Raw genomic sequence first — 15,654 nt, 5'->3', positions numbered from 1 at the left:
GTTTGGACTAATTTAAAATCTAAATGCAGTACTCTTTGATTCAGAGTTGCCAAAACAATTTTGAAACCAGTTTGCACTCTTACTCTTACACCCATATTTTGTAGACCACTCAAACTAAACACAACACTTTATTTACATCCTTATTAGACTAACCCCGATAAAGGCCCAGTTTCCAAAGTAGTAGATTGTGCTGAAGAACCAGAACTTGTGGAGGAACAGATAGGATCTCGTCATGGTGCACTCATCTGAAAGAGAAAGAAAACACAAGATTGTCGTCTCAGATGTTAACAGATTAATCAGAAAAATAAAGAAGTAAATCTGTACATTACTGGTGTAATGACTTCTGTAGTCAACGCAAGATTAGTTGTAGAGATTTTCCACTAGGTATATTTTTTTTTTTCAAATGTGAAATTTTGGCAAGTAGGGAAAATTGCGGCAACATGTGGAGTGGCAACCATCTGTTTCGTTGATTTTAAGGTGCAAGGTTTCTGCCTGAAAGATAATGTGAATATTAAATATTTAAATGCTCTTACAGTTATTAACATAGCAAATTATGTTTGCCATTGCAGAATTTATAAATATTAATCAAATTGTAAATTATTGTCACATTTGGGCACCTTGGTAAGTGTTTTGTGTTGGTGACGATAAGCCATAAATGATCAAATTTAGCTTTCTATATACGTTTCTTCATAATTCGGATTCTCTGGAGAAAACAACTGAACTATGAAAACAGTAAATGCTATTTTAGCTACAATGGCAAACCATAGCAGGTTGCCAAATGATAACAGCAGTGCTTTTAATGTCTCTCCCAATATAGGGGGTATTTTCATTTTGGGATTTTATGTTTTTTATGTATACAATAGTTGCATCTGCAGATTTGTGATAGCAAAGATAAAAGTTTCAGAGCCAAAACAGTTTCCAGCAGAAAATAAAGATTTCAGTAAACAGTCACTATTTGGCTTTTTTTTTTTTTTTGTAATTTATATCACACAAACAGAAAGAAAGGAGATTTCTTCTGCAAAGTGACCAATGATAGAGGTCGAAGGTAGGGGAAGAGTAATGGGGAACAGGTGAAAGAGGAGTGAACAAAAGGAAATAGACAGGTATACAGTAAAACCCTGAGGAGGCAGGTTCTTTGGAGAAATTATTAAATGAAGACATGTAACAGAAACAACTCTGTGGTGGGAGATAACCTCCAGAAACACAGCATGAGTGCAATGAAACATGACAAATCTAGTGCGGCTCTGTTTATTAGTGCAATAGTGTAGCACTAGTTATACATCTATAACAAAGCATAACAACCTCCATATTCCCAAGATGTTATTTTCAAATGAAATCAACAAACCTGTTATCTGTTACATAGTACATTCTAAATATAAGCATTAGGAGAGCAGCCATGCTCATGTATGAACCAGTGTGAAAACACTTTTTTGCGTTTACTTTAGACGGTGCACTATACAGTGGCAGGAGTCCAACACAGTACAAGATAGTATAAAAGGCTTCACACACCTGCTTAGATCCTTTACCAAACAGTATCTTGTTTAGTTATTTATCAAAAAGAGGCAATTTCAATTTCTCTTTAGTCCTGTTTTTATTGATGTCACAAGCAACCGTACATGATTGCAAGCCAAACTGTACAAAAAAAAGAAGTGAGAGCGAAAAGAGCAAAAAGCAATATATCCAACTTTAGCTTTTCACTTGTCAGAAACGCGTGTCAAATGTCTTTGAACCTGACAGTGACCTCTAATGTTGCCATTTTCAGGAAGCACATGTCTCAGCTTTAATCCTACAGCATTTCCTCAAGTGACATTCTGTTGCTACGCCCAAGGACAGCTCAATCGATTGCGACTACTTTACACTGTGATCATTACGACAAACATCAGAACCAAAAACTTGAGTGATGAATTGCTCATAAGATTAAATAGCTTTCTTCATCTGTGGAGCTGCTCGGTGCTGGTGACATCACCTCTGAGCTTGAACTGTTTCTTATTTTCTTTTCTTATATAGAACTGATACTGCTATTGATCCGACTGGCACTGTTGGCAGGAATAATATAGGAATTGTTACGCTGAGTCATTCCTCTTCCTATGCATGAATGGATATTGGCAGACACATGAACCGCGGATGACGTCAAAATGTGATAAGTGCTAAGTACTTTCCTGTCAGTCCTGTGTGAGAAAACCGTTAAGAAAATAGGGGAACAGGGTTTCCATTTTTATCACATGCATTAATTTAGCACACGAGAGAAATATAAAAGACAGCCATTTTAATACACTCCCAATCAAAGTCCACCAAGCTGAAGTGTGGGTGAAAAGCACTGTCTGGCTATGTTAGAGAGCCATCTGGAGCATTATCACTAACCCTGCTGAGCTGCTCCTTTCACACTGTTTCACATACAGCTCTTCAACCACACAAACAGACGTATCCCAGGCTATACACGGCATCAAGGTACGCAGGAATTTATGCATTAAAATCAGTATTTTCAAAACATCCCTCTGTAGTGTTAAAAAATAAAAAGGAGGAGGAAAATCCGAGTTGGGAAGTCAGAATAAAGATTAGATAGCGAGGACCCCGGGAGTGAAGCAACAATTCATTTCTGCTTCACCAGGATCAACAGATAATTGAAGAAGCAAGTTTATCTTCATCCCCAGGACCCCACTCTTTTTCCTTCAGTTCCTCAGCCATCTGTAGCTCTCCAGCTGCTCAGCAGAACTGCAAGGCTCCAAGTGGGACCTACAGATGGTTCACAACAGTGGCCTGCCTAAATATATTATCATGTACGCCACTGACCTGCTTCACCTTGAAATCATTACCGGTCTCTGATAAGAGCACGGGGCAGTGTGGAAGCGCAGGCAATTTCACCTTGACTCATGATACCCGGGTGAGTGCATCCCTGTGTACCATGATGCATTATTTATAAGTTTCATTTTTCTGCATTCAGACACAAACGCATGCATGAAACAGTGAGCATACACACACACACACACACACACACACACACACACACACACACACACACACACACACACACACACACACACACACACACACACACACACACACACACACACACACACACACACACACACACACACACACACACACACACACACACACACACACACACACACACACACACACACACACACACACACACACACACACACACACACACACACACACACACACACACACACACACACACACACACACAACAGGCACCGCGTTCTTCGTGAAAGCCTCTTTATAAGCAAGGATTTTTGTACGTTCTTTCAGTCTAAAAAGCAGCAGAGCACTTTATTCCAACGTTGTCTAAGGATGCATGATGTTCCTTCAACAGAGCAGTTTTGATATATATGGGTTCCTATATTAGTCTCGTCGATAAAGGTTCACTAAAGCAACATTTTTGACTATGTGAAACATTTTCATTTTTTAGTAGCAAAAAAAAGATCCATTTGAAAACCTCCTGAAGCAGACACAAAACAGAAGACAAAGACGTAACCTCATTTGACTGAACCTAAAACACCAACCAGAAGCAAGGAAGACAACTGCAGCTATGTTCTATTTCCATTAATTGAAATCTGTTTTTAGGGTCCTGACATTTAAGGTTTCAAAACAAAAAAGAACAACAAAAAAGAACTGTCAGACTTTTGGAGCCGAAGGCATACACAATATCCGCTCTCCTTTTAGTGGTTATTTTAGTCCCAGCCGACTTGTGTTTTTAATGGCAGAACACTTTTGACACAGAGGGCAGCAGTCTTAGAGAGGACTCTTCTTGTTTCATTCGCACAATAGTGATGAAAACTGAAGCATTTCTTTGCAGATAACATTAGGAAAAAAAGGAAAAGGATGTCTCCAAGTTTCCAATACAGCTGCATAATTCATGCCAATAGAATACAAGTATTATCACACTTGATGAATGTGTCTAGGAAAAAAAGTAGCACATGGTTCACTACAAAAATTCTGAAAACCACACTAAGCAAATTACAGGAACAGCTGGAGTAGATGTGTCTGTGGAGTATAAGATGAAAATGTGAATTTAAAAATGAATCACTTCTAACTGACATTATTCCCCTGTAATGCAAACTGATGGTGATCTCCTTGAAGCAAAGATAATTAAGATTAATTTATGCTTCAGGGTACAGGAGTTTCTGGAAGAAAATAGTTTGGTAACTGACATGAAATTACAGCCATCTACTCCCCTGAAGCTCTTTAAAACAATGCCGCACTAGCAAGTTGCTAGGAAACAGACAGCAGTCCACAGTGTGAAAACCCCTTCTTTGTCAAACATTTCATCACTGGGATTCAAACAAGAAATAATAAAATGACTTTCATCGTCAGAGCTGGACACCAGCTCCCAGCACAACATTTATGACGCATGGTGTAGCCTTCAGGGGTCTAAATACAATAATATTACATACATTTGTCTCTGGCTGTGTCAACCTAATAGGTGACATAGAGCTTGAGAATTATCAGCAGGAAACGGAAGCAATGACTCATGCCATGTACTGATAAATTAATGACTAGCATCTGCATTGAACTTGTTGACACCAAGTGTGAAATAAATCTACCTATTTCTAAATGTTCTATATATCTATATTTCCCAGCAGCCATTCCACAACACATGACATAATATGTTTTGCAACACAATGGCAGTATTTAAGTCATTCTCTTTTACAATAATTGTCGTCAAATCCGAATGTTAGACTAATTTAATTTTCTTGACATTTTCAATGGTTGATGGAAAACAAAACAAACAAAAACTACAATTATGCAATCAAGATTTTCTTGTCTTTCTTTCTATTGCTGTTTGGTCACTGTTTGGGGTAAGAATTCAAAGCAAGATGGATTTCATGGCCTAGAGCTAAAAGTCACAGCTTGCCACTTGTGGACATAATGTTGTTCAAGGGAAATAGAGATATTAATGATGTGGTTACTCGTCCAACAATGGAAACAATAACATTACAGTCGTATGTGAGGGAGTGATCATTAGAGAAGGACACAAAGGCATTAGACCTGTCATAAAGTTACATATTACACTATTAATAAGATGTTGACATACTTAAATAGGTTTTATTGTGTACTCAAAACCTTCATATTTTATTTGGAAAATAATATTAAAAGTAACCAAAAAGTGAATTAGAAATTTGATTTTATAAATGTAGTACATGCGGTTTTTATTTTTACCCAAACAGACGGATACATTCACGCATGTTAGTCCGAGTTCATGATCAAAGCACTTACTCGCTTAACTAGCAGCAAAAAGCATTTCATAATATTGCATGTCAGGATTCATCAGGTTTTAGACGAGCTTCGTGAAGCCATAAAACATTTATCAATTCATTAATAAAATTACTTATTGTGTTAATAATTGACTCAACGATTGAGTTACGCCAAAATATAGATATAAAATAAAATGGACATTTTCCCAGGGTTTAATCATTTACTGATGAAGAATTCAGGTTGTCTTGATAACTAATTCCTGAAGATTCTTTTTTCATTATGCTGAGTTAATGAGTAATGGCGTGGTAATGACCTTGGACTAGATAAGCCCTTGGCACCGAGCACCTGCTGATAAGATGTTGGTGTCATTACTGTGACCAACCGGCCAATCAGTCACCAGCTTGACTCCTACCTTATTTTTCCTTTGTTGCCTTTTGATCCAGTGTCACACTGGAGGTCATTACAAAGTGATTCCCTTCCAGAGCCTGTTATAGGTTTGATACCATTTTCTACCATAGTATGGATTACTTTAGTTTCCCACATCCACATATATTGACCTGAAAAATAGAATAATAGTACTTTTCGTAATATTATTAGAAATAGTAGAAAACACTGCATTTTCTAGAATAAAATAATAATTTGAAGTCCAAGTTCTCACATATTTACATCTTAAAAATTAGGTGTATGAAGAAGGGTATAGAATATAATAAGGATCCTATGCATACTGTAAAAATTATTGTATGCCATTTCATAAGTTTTGCTGTCAAGTGAAGAAGGAGAAATACAGAACGAGATTAAATGAGTGCTAGCTTGGATGGGCCTTCATTCGATGAATGAAGCAAGTCGAACAACACACATTCAACATTCTCTCATGCACCCCACAATAACAGGCACATGAAAAGGGAAAATCATATATATATATATATATATATATATAATTTTATTTTTAAAAGGCCGAGATGTGAGGGTATTCATAATACTTTTTAATCGACATGACATCCACCAAAGATGGACAAGGGTAATCTTTATATTTATACAACCAGATCTATGAGACAAAATAAAAAGGCTGCAAAATGTGTCTTTTCACAAAGGCAATACAAAAAACATGACACACACTGATGGTAGAATCTGTCTTGGTCTAAATATCCAATGCAAACACGCGCATTATGGGGGATTTTCAGTTTATGATGATGACAATATTGCCAATATTGGCTTCAGTTGTGTAATTTCCATGTGTAAATACATAGGATTATCCAAATGCAACCTCCATAATCACTCAGGTAAATGTGATCAAAGGCAACCAATATTGGTGTATTTTTGTTCATACTTATTTTTATAGTTGTGGTCTAAAATAAAATGTATCCTCATCATACAGCATAGGGAATGGTAACAAGATAAGAAAAGGGAAGCAATGCTAATCTCTATGAAGATATTGTAAACAGACAATTGCATTCATTTTATATGAGAATAAAAAAAGGCTTATTTGAGTTTCAATTGTTAATGTTTGCTGAAAGGTTGCATCTATCCCAGAATGTGTAGCTGCAAAATGATCTTCTGTGCGAGACGAGAGCCACTTTTTGTTAAATGTCAAAGGCATTAGTCCATTAGCACCTCCATGTTGTATAGCTCTGATTTAGCTATAACTTTCTATACACTCCAGGTAGAACCTTTTTATAAAGGTTCCACCTGGAGGTAAAGGTTCTTGATTCAGCTTGCAATTCAGAAAATAGTTACAAAACATAAATTGAAGACTTTTTAGTTGAAATAAATCAGGGCAGGGCAGACAGATTTACTCTATACTAACATTAATAACTCAAAAGTAGTAAAATCAACTCAAACCACTCCTTAATTAACCACAGCCTCGATACACTCCCCATTCTCCCTGACTGACCTGACTGAATGTAAACGAAATAAAGAACAAACAAAAAAACGAGTGAAAAGAAGAGTGTTATGAACATCTCATATGCTATCACGTATCATGAACATACTCCTGTTTATCACTATTTTATCTTATCTGCATGACCACCAACAGGAGCCTGGCTTGAGCATTAGGCAAATGAATAAATTACCATGTTTAAGCTCACTAGAATGGTGTACATTCACACATTTGCGTTTTCATGGCTGATTTACTGTAATAAGCATTGGCATGGAGACCGCAGGAAGGCATGTACTACGTATTATTCCCTCTAATAAATAACAAATGGTGATAAGGATTACTGAACTGTGTTCTACATGCAATGGCCTGGCTGTACACTGTCCCTTCTTTACTGTAATATAGACTAAACTTCCTTGGGGGAAATAAATCTTTTATAATGTGTTGGAAGTTCTTCCAACATCTTACCATTTGACGAGAGCTACATTACTTACCCTCAGGCGCGCTGGCATCACAGATCCTTGTAGTGCCAACAGTAGTGTTCCCAGATGCAGGATCTGTGGAGGGCATCTGACCCTGATCATGAATAAGGAGCATATATCCATTTAGTACAGAAGCACTTCAAACAGAGCATAAATATACTCTGTAAAAAAAAATCTATAATACATGAAACTCATAATTTGGTCTCAATGGCCTTAAGTTTTACAGAAACACATTTCCATTAAGTTCTCAGGAAGATCTGGCAAGTTACAACAGGGACATATAGAGCAAAGAAACATAATTTATATTATAAAAGAGAAATATGTAGGACCTTCAGTTTGGGTAATATCTGCTACAAATATTTTCACCAAAATAAGGGATTTTACTACAAAAAAACAAACATATTTTGGTTAATTTAACTATGTTGTTTAAAGGATTTTTGAGATAAATCACTGACACAAGGATGCATACAAAGCACATGCACACACACCCACACAGAGAAAGAGCAGATAAACATAAGATGACACAGGGGGTGGACTGTCAAACATCGGACCCACACAATCTAATATGGACAGACAGAATTCAAGAGACGCAAGAGCCTAAAAGTCCTGCTAGTAACGCTGGTGCCTACAGTCTGTCAAAGTGGTTTGAACCTCCCGACCGACAACTGCCATCTGCCCTGTCATCAGAGCAAAACCAAACCAAGAAATACTCATAAATGGCCTACAGACTATTTTTCTCACCTGTACAAGATATTTCTGGCTGCCATACATGACATACTGTGGGGCTAAGCTGTAGATCATGTAGCTGGTGTGGAGGACAATCAAGAGAAGAATCATACAGAGGAAGAGAAGAGCCTGAGGACGGGTTCTTTTTGGTCTTATTTTGTACAGCTGGGAAATAAGAGAATGATAATGTTAAATTGATATTGTGCTTGTATTGTTATAGTTACATACAGACGGGAGTAATTGCTTACCCTTATCCAGAAGAACCAGATGCCCATGTTGCGAATACCAGCCATGGATGTGAGAACAAAGTACATGGTGATGATAGCGATCAGGATATAATCCAGTGGAAAAATCTGTGGACATCAGTTACAAGTCTCTTGTGAAAGGAAAAATCACAGATAAAGTCAAACATTCGAGCTGTCTGCCTCTCAAGGATGCTCTGAGCCGGGCAAGTATCTTCAAAATCTCTTTGTCTTGGCCAAACAACCTCAAGCACATCTGAGCTGGACGCTATCCACTGCACTCAGATGTTGGCAAGACTGTTCAACACCAAAATTAATAAACATAGAAATGTATTCCTTAACCTTTACCACGACTCTGTAAAAACATGATTTACAGATGCTGTCCAGATATAAAAGCACAATACATTTAATGTATAAATATTCATCGATCCTTGTCTATAGGCTGAAATATTCAGATTAAACCTCCAACCTGATTCCCTGTATCCCATCTGTAGAATGACGCACTTAATTTTTTAAAATACCAAGGTCATACTTTTAAACACTGGCGTAGACATTTAATCAATGCCACTATCTATAAAGCAATTCTTTAATGGTCTGTGCAGTCAGTCATCTTTTCCTTCTAAAATGTGCTGTAGAATACTAAATTTAACAGAGAATATTCTGTTCCAAACCTGCAGTGATGACCTGGCGGAAGGAGGTAATGGTCATGATTTCATATCCTGTCAATCCTGTGAGTTCACCTCCAAAATTATTAAAATAAGGCATATTCTGCACATACTCTATCCAGGTTGCAAAAAATACAAAAATAGAAAGCTTACAAATTATTTTTGTGACAATATGTGGCTTACTACTCTGAACAGCATCACTTTACATTTAAGAGGCTGTAATTATTTGTTCTCATTCTTAAAGTGGCTGCTTTTTCCATGTTGGATCATCTCAATTAAAAGATTTCTGATTGTGTCCGATTGCCAAATTCTAAGGATGTTACCGGTTATTCATTATGTATAATATTCTATCAGTGAATGGCAATGTGCATAATACAGATGGAACAATGAGCAAGTATGGCTAATGGACAGTCTTTAATGTATCTTAATTATGTAATTTTAAAAACATGCACATGCTTTTATGCACATATTTCTACTGACGTTTTCATAATCAGTTATAGATTCCAAAGAATACATATTTTTTCCACTTAACGTTTGAAGATCAGCATTACCTGAATAAGAGGTTATAAAACCACTTGTGTTGTCTATAGGAGGTACCTGTGTGTATATCAACAGTATTCTGTATTGCCAAATGTAGTATATCTATCAAATTTCAAAGCAATTTTACCTCCACTGTCCTCCCACTCACACCTGTGTTAACAAGACTCATGTTGGACGAGCTCTTCATGAAGGTAAATGCTGTTTTGTAAAAGACAATATGGCTCATTTAATGTATGTAGCTTCTTTTGGAGTTCATTTCACAGTTCACCTGCACTATACTGGAGAACATGCACCGGTGAATGTAACAACAGTAAAGAATAAAGCGATTTAATCACACCTCATTTAGGTTAATGATGGTGGAAAAAAGGAAAATATGGCTTTGAGCATATCTTAATTGAGGATAATCATCTTTTCTACACGAGGGATGAGAGGATACTCACGGGTTGTAGGACTAACAGAAGTTCATTCAGGGGATTGGTTAAGTTGGTGCCAAAGACTATGAATCCAGAGCTGATGCCAGCAGAGTGGAGAGCTTTATCCAAACTGAAACACAAAGGGAGACTTAATAATGTTCTGAAATACATTTTCAGAGTTACACTATTCTAAGTGACACAGAAGGCTGTATTGTGTACAGTGCATATCACGACTTACTTTGAAATGAATAGGGCGACAGTGAACACGATTGCAACCACAATGAAGAATATGCCCAGCATTATCTGCAAAACAAAAACAACAACAAATAACCATTATTATAAAAAAAAAATATGTATATATATATATATATATATTATGTTCTCATGTTTTCATGGCCAGGCAATGCACTAATAATGAATGAATCTAAATAACATTAAAGGTATATTTTCAATGTTACCAGATATAACCTTTCTGACATGTATTTTTTTTTCCAAGGAGAGACCATATGGCCTGGTCAGCCAGTTTGGCTCCTTTGCCTGAGGTGACAGGGGAGAGAAATGGTACAGCCCGGGCAGAGTAGGGAGGTTGCAACCAGGGCAGAAAAGAGTTGATGGCAGCCAAAACTGCAATAAAGCCCTTCCACGACTCGCCTTCAATTGGGATTTGTACCTAAAATAGCTCACCGTAACCATCGCCAGGTAAAAGCAGGTGGCCACATTGAGCAGAACATTTAAAATTCAGTTTTTTTAACCTCTGACGATAGCTCAGTGGTCGTCGTCTTTCAACTGCAAGGTTGTGGGTTAGATTCCCTTCCACTAGTCTACATGCCAACATGTCCTTGGGCATGACACTTAACCCCGTATTGCTCCTGACAGCTGTGCCGACAGCATGCGAATAGGCAATGATTTATGATGTGTGATAGAAAAAAATGTGCTTCAGATGTATATGTACTGTATGAATGTGTGGGTGAATGGCAAATCTGTAGTGTGAAGCAGCTTTGAGTGGTCTTTAGGACTAGAAAAGTGTGATATTAAGGCAGAGCATTTACCATTTATTAATGTCTAGTTGTAAAGAATTATAAGAAAGATACAAATTATAAGAAGACAAAGCATGAATTACAATCAAGTAACTGATGATCAACATGGTAATGAAATAAAAGCGAAATTAAATAAATTTTTATCATATCTATAATGAAAAGAGGGTGTCATTTTAGTGTTTTTACCAGCAATGCATATTCAGTGTGTCATTTTCACCTACCAATAGTCTCAGAATATGTCACAGCAGTGTGACTTCTTAGTGGCTTATCACTCCACACCAGTGCCCAAGTATACAGTAAATAAATCTCCCAACTCATTACTGTTTAAATTTTAGTCTGGGGACTGTCATTAGCAGTAACCCCCTTGGTTAAAGACAAACTGTTCCTGACACTGGTTTAAAATGTTTGTGCATCCCTGCAGCGCAGTGAAACACTGGAAAATGAAACGCTGTGGCAAAATGGGAAATACAAGACTGATGTGGAGACTTGTCCTGTCAGTGGGACTTGTTTTAACATGGTAAATTGTGAAGAAAAGGAACACAAGGGCATATTATCCACACATACTATTGTATGTCCATAGCAGTGCAACCTAGGTCCACTGTTAATGTAGGTATTAGGTCACATAAACAATGAATAGGGGGGAGGGGTCTGGAGTACGATGCATGTCATGTTGTACTTGTACTCAGGCCTTGTGCATTAGAATATGTTTTTTTTTCTGCCGTTATTAAAAAGTACAAAATGTGCTTAAGAGTATGATTTATGCAGGTCTAATTTCCCCATATGCAAATGTGTTATCTTGTGGTATTCAGTAAAATGTAAATGTTGCCTCTAATGCTGTTTATTAAAAGTCGCAAACCATTCAATGATATTTTAAGCAATGGCTTTTAATTTCATGAATGCAGTGGCTTTTGGACTTGAACTTATTATTATTTTTAAATCATGGTAATATTATTACCAGTGCATTTAAGACTAGTTAATAGTTAATGAGGATGTAAAGGGTTAGGGAAAGAAAATATGGCTTTATGCTCATCTGAAATGAGGCTAATATCATACTCACATGACAGATGAGTTGGGACTCACCCATGCCATTATGTTCATGTAAGCGGAACACTACATTTTGCTGTACAAACCACAATGCACCCAGATGTGCATGGTGATAAGGTCAAGTAAAATATGAGTAAGAGTGTGTGGAAAATGATTGCGGTGAATTATTACAGCAGCATTTTGGCCAGTTCCATTTCTCTTCTCATACTCATTCAATGACTCAAGCAGGAAATGTATGAGGGGGGAAATAATAACCCTGTCTATAAGGAGAAAAGAAATAAGGTGCAAAAATATGATATCATCATACCACATAGTATCTTGCCAAACACTGACCAATAGCTTCTCCAGTAGAATTCACTGCTCATCTTGGGGCATAACCAACTTTGTTGTTCTTATGTCTGACAAATAATGTGATCATTGGCATTTGGATTAGAATGATGTGACTGAAAGTTGGTCTTATATATTAGAAAACAATGACAACATGTGTATGTGATGCTGAAGCTGCTCAAGGTCTTGAATAAACCTGGTGTAATAGAACTTTTTTACAGCAGATTTTTCTTTCATGAATGAATAGGACAAACACATATGTTGTACCAGGAAATTAGGGTTCCACACCATTTTTTTAGGAAAGCAAATGTCATGCTATTGTTAAAGTGTAAGAGTAGGTCAAACTAACTACTTCACATGTTAACCTGTAGAAGCATATTTAAAAACATTTATTCCAGTATTATTCTGTATAGTTTGCTAAAACAACAAATATAACCTAATATAAGCCTTATATTTTTGCACAGCACTGTATGTACATGACAAAGATGCTAATGAGCAGAGCTAATTCATCCTGAGTAATGGAGTGGTTTAGGATAAGGATACACTGTTGTTAGATATTGATGGGAACCTATGGCTCCAATGAATCCTCTGCATGTACTTTTCCTGCAGTGTTGACGGTTCAGTCTACACATACGTATGCTCTATATAAACAAACCGTACGTGCAAAGGAAATTTAGGGTGTTTTATACCATTGCTGGTGGTGTAAGATTTTGTCAAGGTACCCACTAAGGATCAAGAAAGCATAATGGCACTGCACTTTGAAAAGCAAAGCATCATCTGAGGATGTTTTGTGTAGAGGGGGAGTGCATGTGTTAGTATCACAGAACCAATATGGCAAAAGTTGTTAGTCGTAAGAGTACAATTGCCCTCTTTCCCTAAAACCCTTCCCACATTTGAATATGAGAACAATTATATTACAATTCCATATATAAGGTCCAGGCATTGGTAGTCCAGCCCGAAAAGGGACAATCAAAGACAGGTTTTGTGGTTGCTTTGGTTTATCCCTTGGGAACCATGAGATCCTGCCTGAGAAATGTGAGTCTCCCTTGGAGACTTCCGAGTAAATTAGGTGAGGAGACGACTCATGGGAATCTGGTAAATATGCAGTTGTATAAAGTAGAACTTAAAGTAAATTTAGAGCAGTCTAGATAAGAACTTGGCCACAGAGAAATTGTTAAGGGGGAAGATGCTTAAGCTGATAAAATCAAAAGACATTACACTTGGCCAAATAAAATAAAATAAAATAATAACAAATACAAAATTAGTGAGGAAATGTAAACTTGTGGCAGGTCTACTCCTACTTAAAACTAAATTGAAACAGTCTTGTCAGTTAAAGCAAGACCTCTACACAAAACGATAAATTATTGTAAGATGACATCCGGTAAACAGGCACTGCAAGACATTACTTTTTTATGCGGTACAGTGTACATGGTACATATGATTTACGTCTATGGAAGCCAATTCCATAATGCAGGCTCACCTTGAAAGGTCTGAGAGCACTGCCCACTTTAGTGCAGCAGTTCCTCTCAGCAATTTCCAGGTGTCTCCCCCTACGCTGGAGAACTTGCAGTTTGCCCTCCAGTTCCTGCAGGTTGTGTCTGTCTCTTGAGGAAAGGGGACGTCCATCTTGGCACTGGGGACAAAACCAGATAAATAAATATATTTAAACATATGTATTCATTTACCAGTAAATCATTTGTACTCGTTTCACAAGCTATGCTGTAAAAGTTGCCATTTGTTTAGTTTTAGTCTCTGACAAAAAACTTAAATGTTTTAAGCAAACATTTAGTGTTTGGCCAATCAATTAGGAAAGAAAACTCTTTTTGTCCTTAGATGCACTTTAGTTTTCCTTCATAGCGAAACCCAGGTAAGGCCGTATTGGTAGATATTCCAGAGGGGTAGAGCCGAAAGAGGAAGGATGGATCTTTTTTGCTCAACTTCATCTAGCCACTGGCAACTAATAGATGTCTTCACTTGTGTTTACCTGCGTTGTGCTCCCTGCCTTTAAGAGGTTAGTTGATAAGGACAATGCTAACCATTCATAATTGCAAGCAAAGGCAGAGCAGCTCATCAGAGAGATAAGAAGGAGGGACTGATCAGCTGGAGGCTATGCATGTGGCAACTCTCAATGAATGTGTGATTACACACTCATTGCAGATTGTACTTCAGCAGAAAAAAAAGAAACAGCAACTATTTTTATAGATATACTTGTTAATCAAATTATCTATAGCGGTTTCTTGTAGGTTCTGTTCCATGACATTACTGCATGACTTGTAGATAATTTGCACTGTGTTTATTTCATATTGCGCCACCAGTTGTTGTGTGATGTGATGAAACTAACCTTGGATTTCAGCTTCTCTATCTGATGCTCAACATCATCAATGTCCTCGGTGTTCTCCAGGCGTTCGTACACCACACTCCGTGTGCCTTTTATCAGATTCAAAGGCAGTACAGACATACCATATGCCTGGAAGAGAGCAAAGAAGTACCATTATAATCACATACACGTTTTTGTCAGAGGTAAAGGATGGCATACATGACACGTGCATCCACCCACACATATCCACCTCTCCAATGACAAAACCATCACAGATATGTCAATTGCCAAATGAGAGTAAGCAAACATCCATTAAAGAAAATCATCTAGTGTCTGACCTCCCAAGCTCCCAGTTAATTTTTAATAATGTAAAAAAAATAAATGGTGAAATTCATAATTGTGCAGAGGTGGTTTATTGGTGAGTTTACTGCAACCATTTTGTGTGGCTATCATTGCCCTATATCATCCTGATGCAATATACAGATGAACAGTGCCCCCATGTGACAGCACTATTCTCTAAGCAGGATTTGGTGATATTTCAGCAAGCAAAATTTCAAGGAGAAAAACCCAAGTGAGAGGAGGGGGCCTCAACAGTAAATGATGTGAATTTCAATAAATTTGCTTCTTTTTATTTTAGTTTCCGTACATAAAATGTGGAAATATTAAACAGTTATAATGTGCATACTGTAATAACAAAGAAAAATAGAATATGTGCAAATAAATATATCAAAAAGCACTTTAAACAGTGGGCTTCAATCTCCTGAA

General features: G+C 37.2%; 1 protein-coding gene across 1 annotated transcript in view; it reads right to left on the bottom strand.

Annotated features, from left to right (window-relative positions):
- lmbrd1 (LMBR1 domain containing 1) overlaps positions 1 to 15,654 on the bottom strand; it is a 42,466-nt gene that overhangs the window by 1,652 nt on the left and 25,160 nt on the right. Inside the window, exons 8-15 of the mRNA XM_083897509.1 lie at positions 14,914 to 15,039; positions 14,053 to 14,205; positions 10,403 to 10,467; positions 10,192 to 10,294; positions 8,553 to 8,657; positions 8,320 to 8,469; positions 7,591 to 7,672; positions 154 to 245 (exon numbers count right to left, since the gene is read on the bottom strand). Of these exons, the coding sequence (XP_083753635.1) occupies positions 154 to 245; positions 7,591 to 7,672; positions 8,320 to 8,469; positions 8,553 to 8,657; positions 10,192 to 10,294; positions 10,403 to 10,467; positions 14,053 to 14,205; positions 14,914 to 15,039 (876 nt within the window). The remainder of the gene's footprint in view (positions 1 to 153; positions 246 to 7,590; positions 7,673 to 8,319; positions 8,470 to 8,552; positions 8,658 to 10,191; positions 10,295 to 10,402; positions 10,468 to 14,052; positions 14,206 to 14,913; positions 15,040 to 15,654) is intronic.

Source organism: Microchirus variegatus (assembly GCF_963457635.1).
Source record: "Microchirus variegatus genome assembly, chromosome: 11".
Classification (NCBI taxonomy): domain Eukaryota; kingdom Metazoa; phylum Chordata; class Actinopteri; order Pleuronectiformes; family Soleidae; genus Microchirus; species Microchirus variegatus.
The sequence above is the reverse complement of the archived record's forward strand: the minus strand, read 5'-3'. Positions and strand labels throughout refer to the sequence as shown.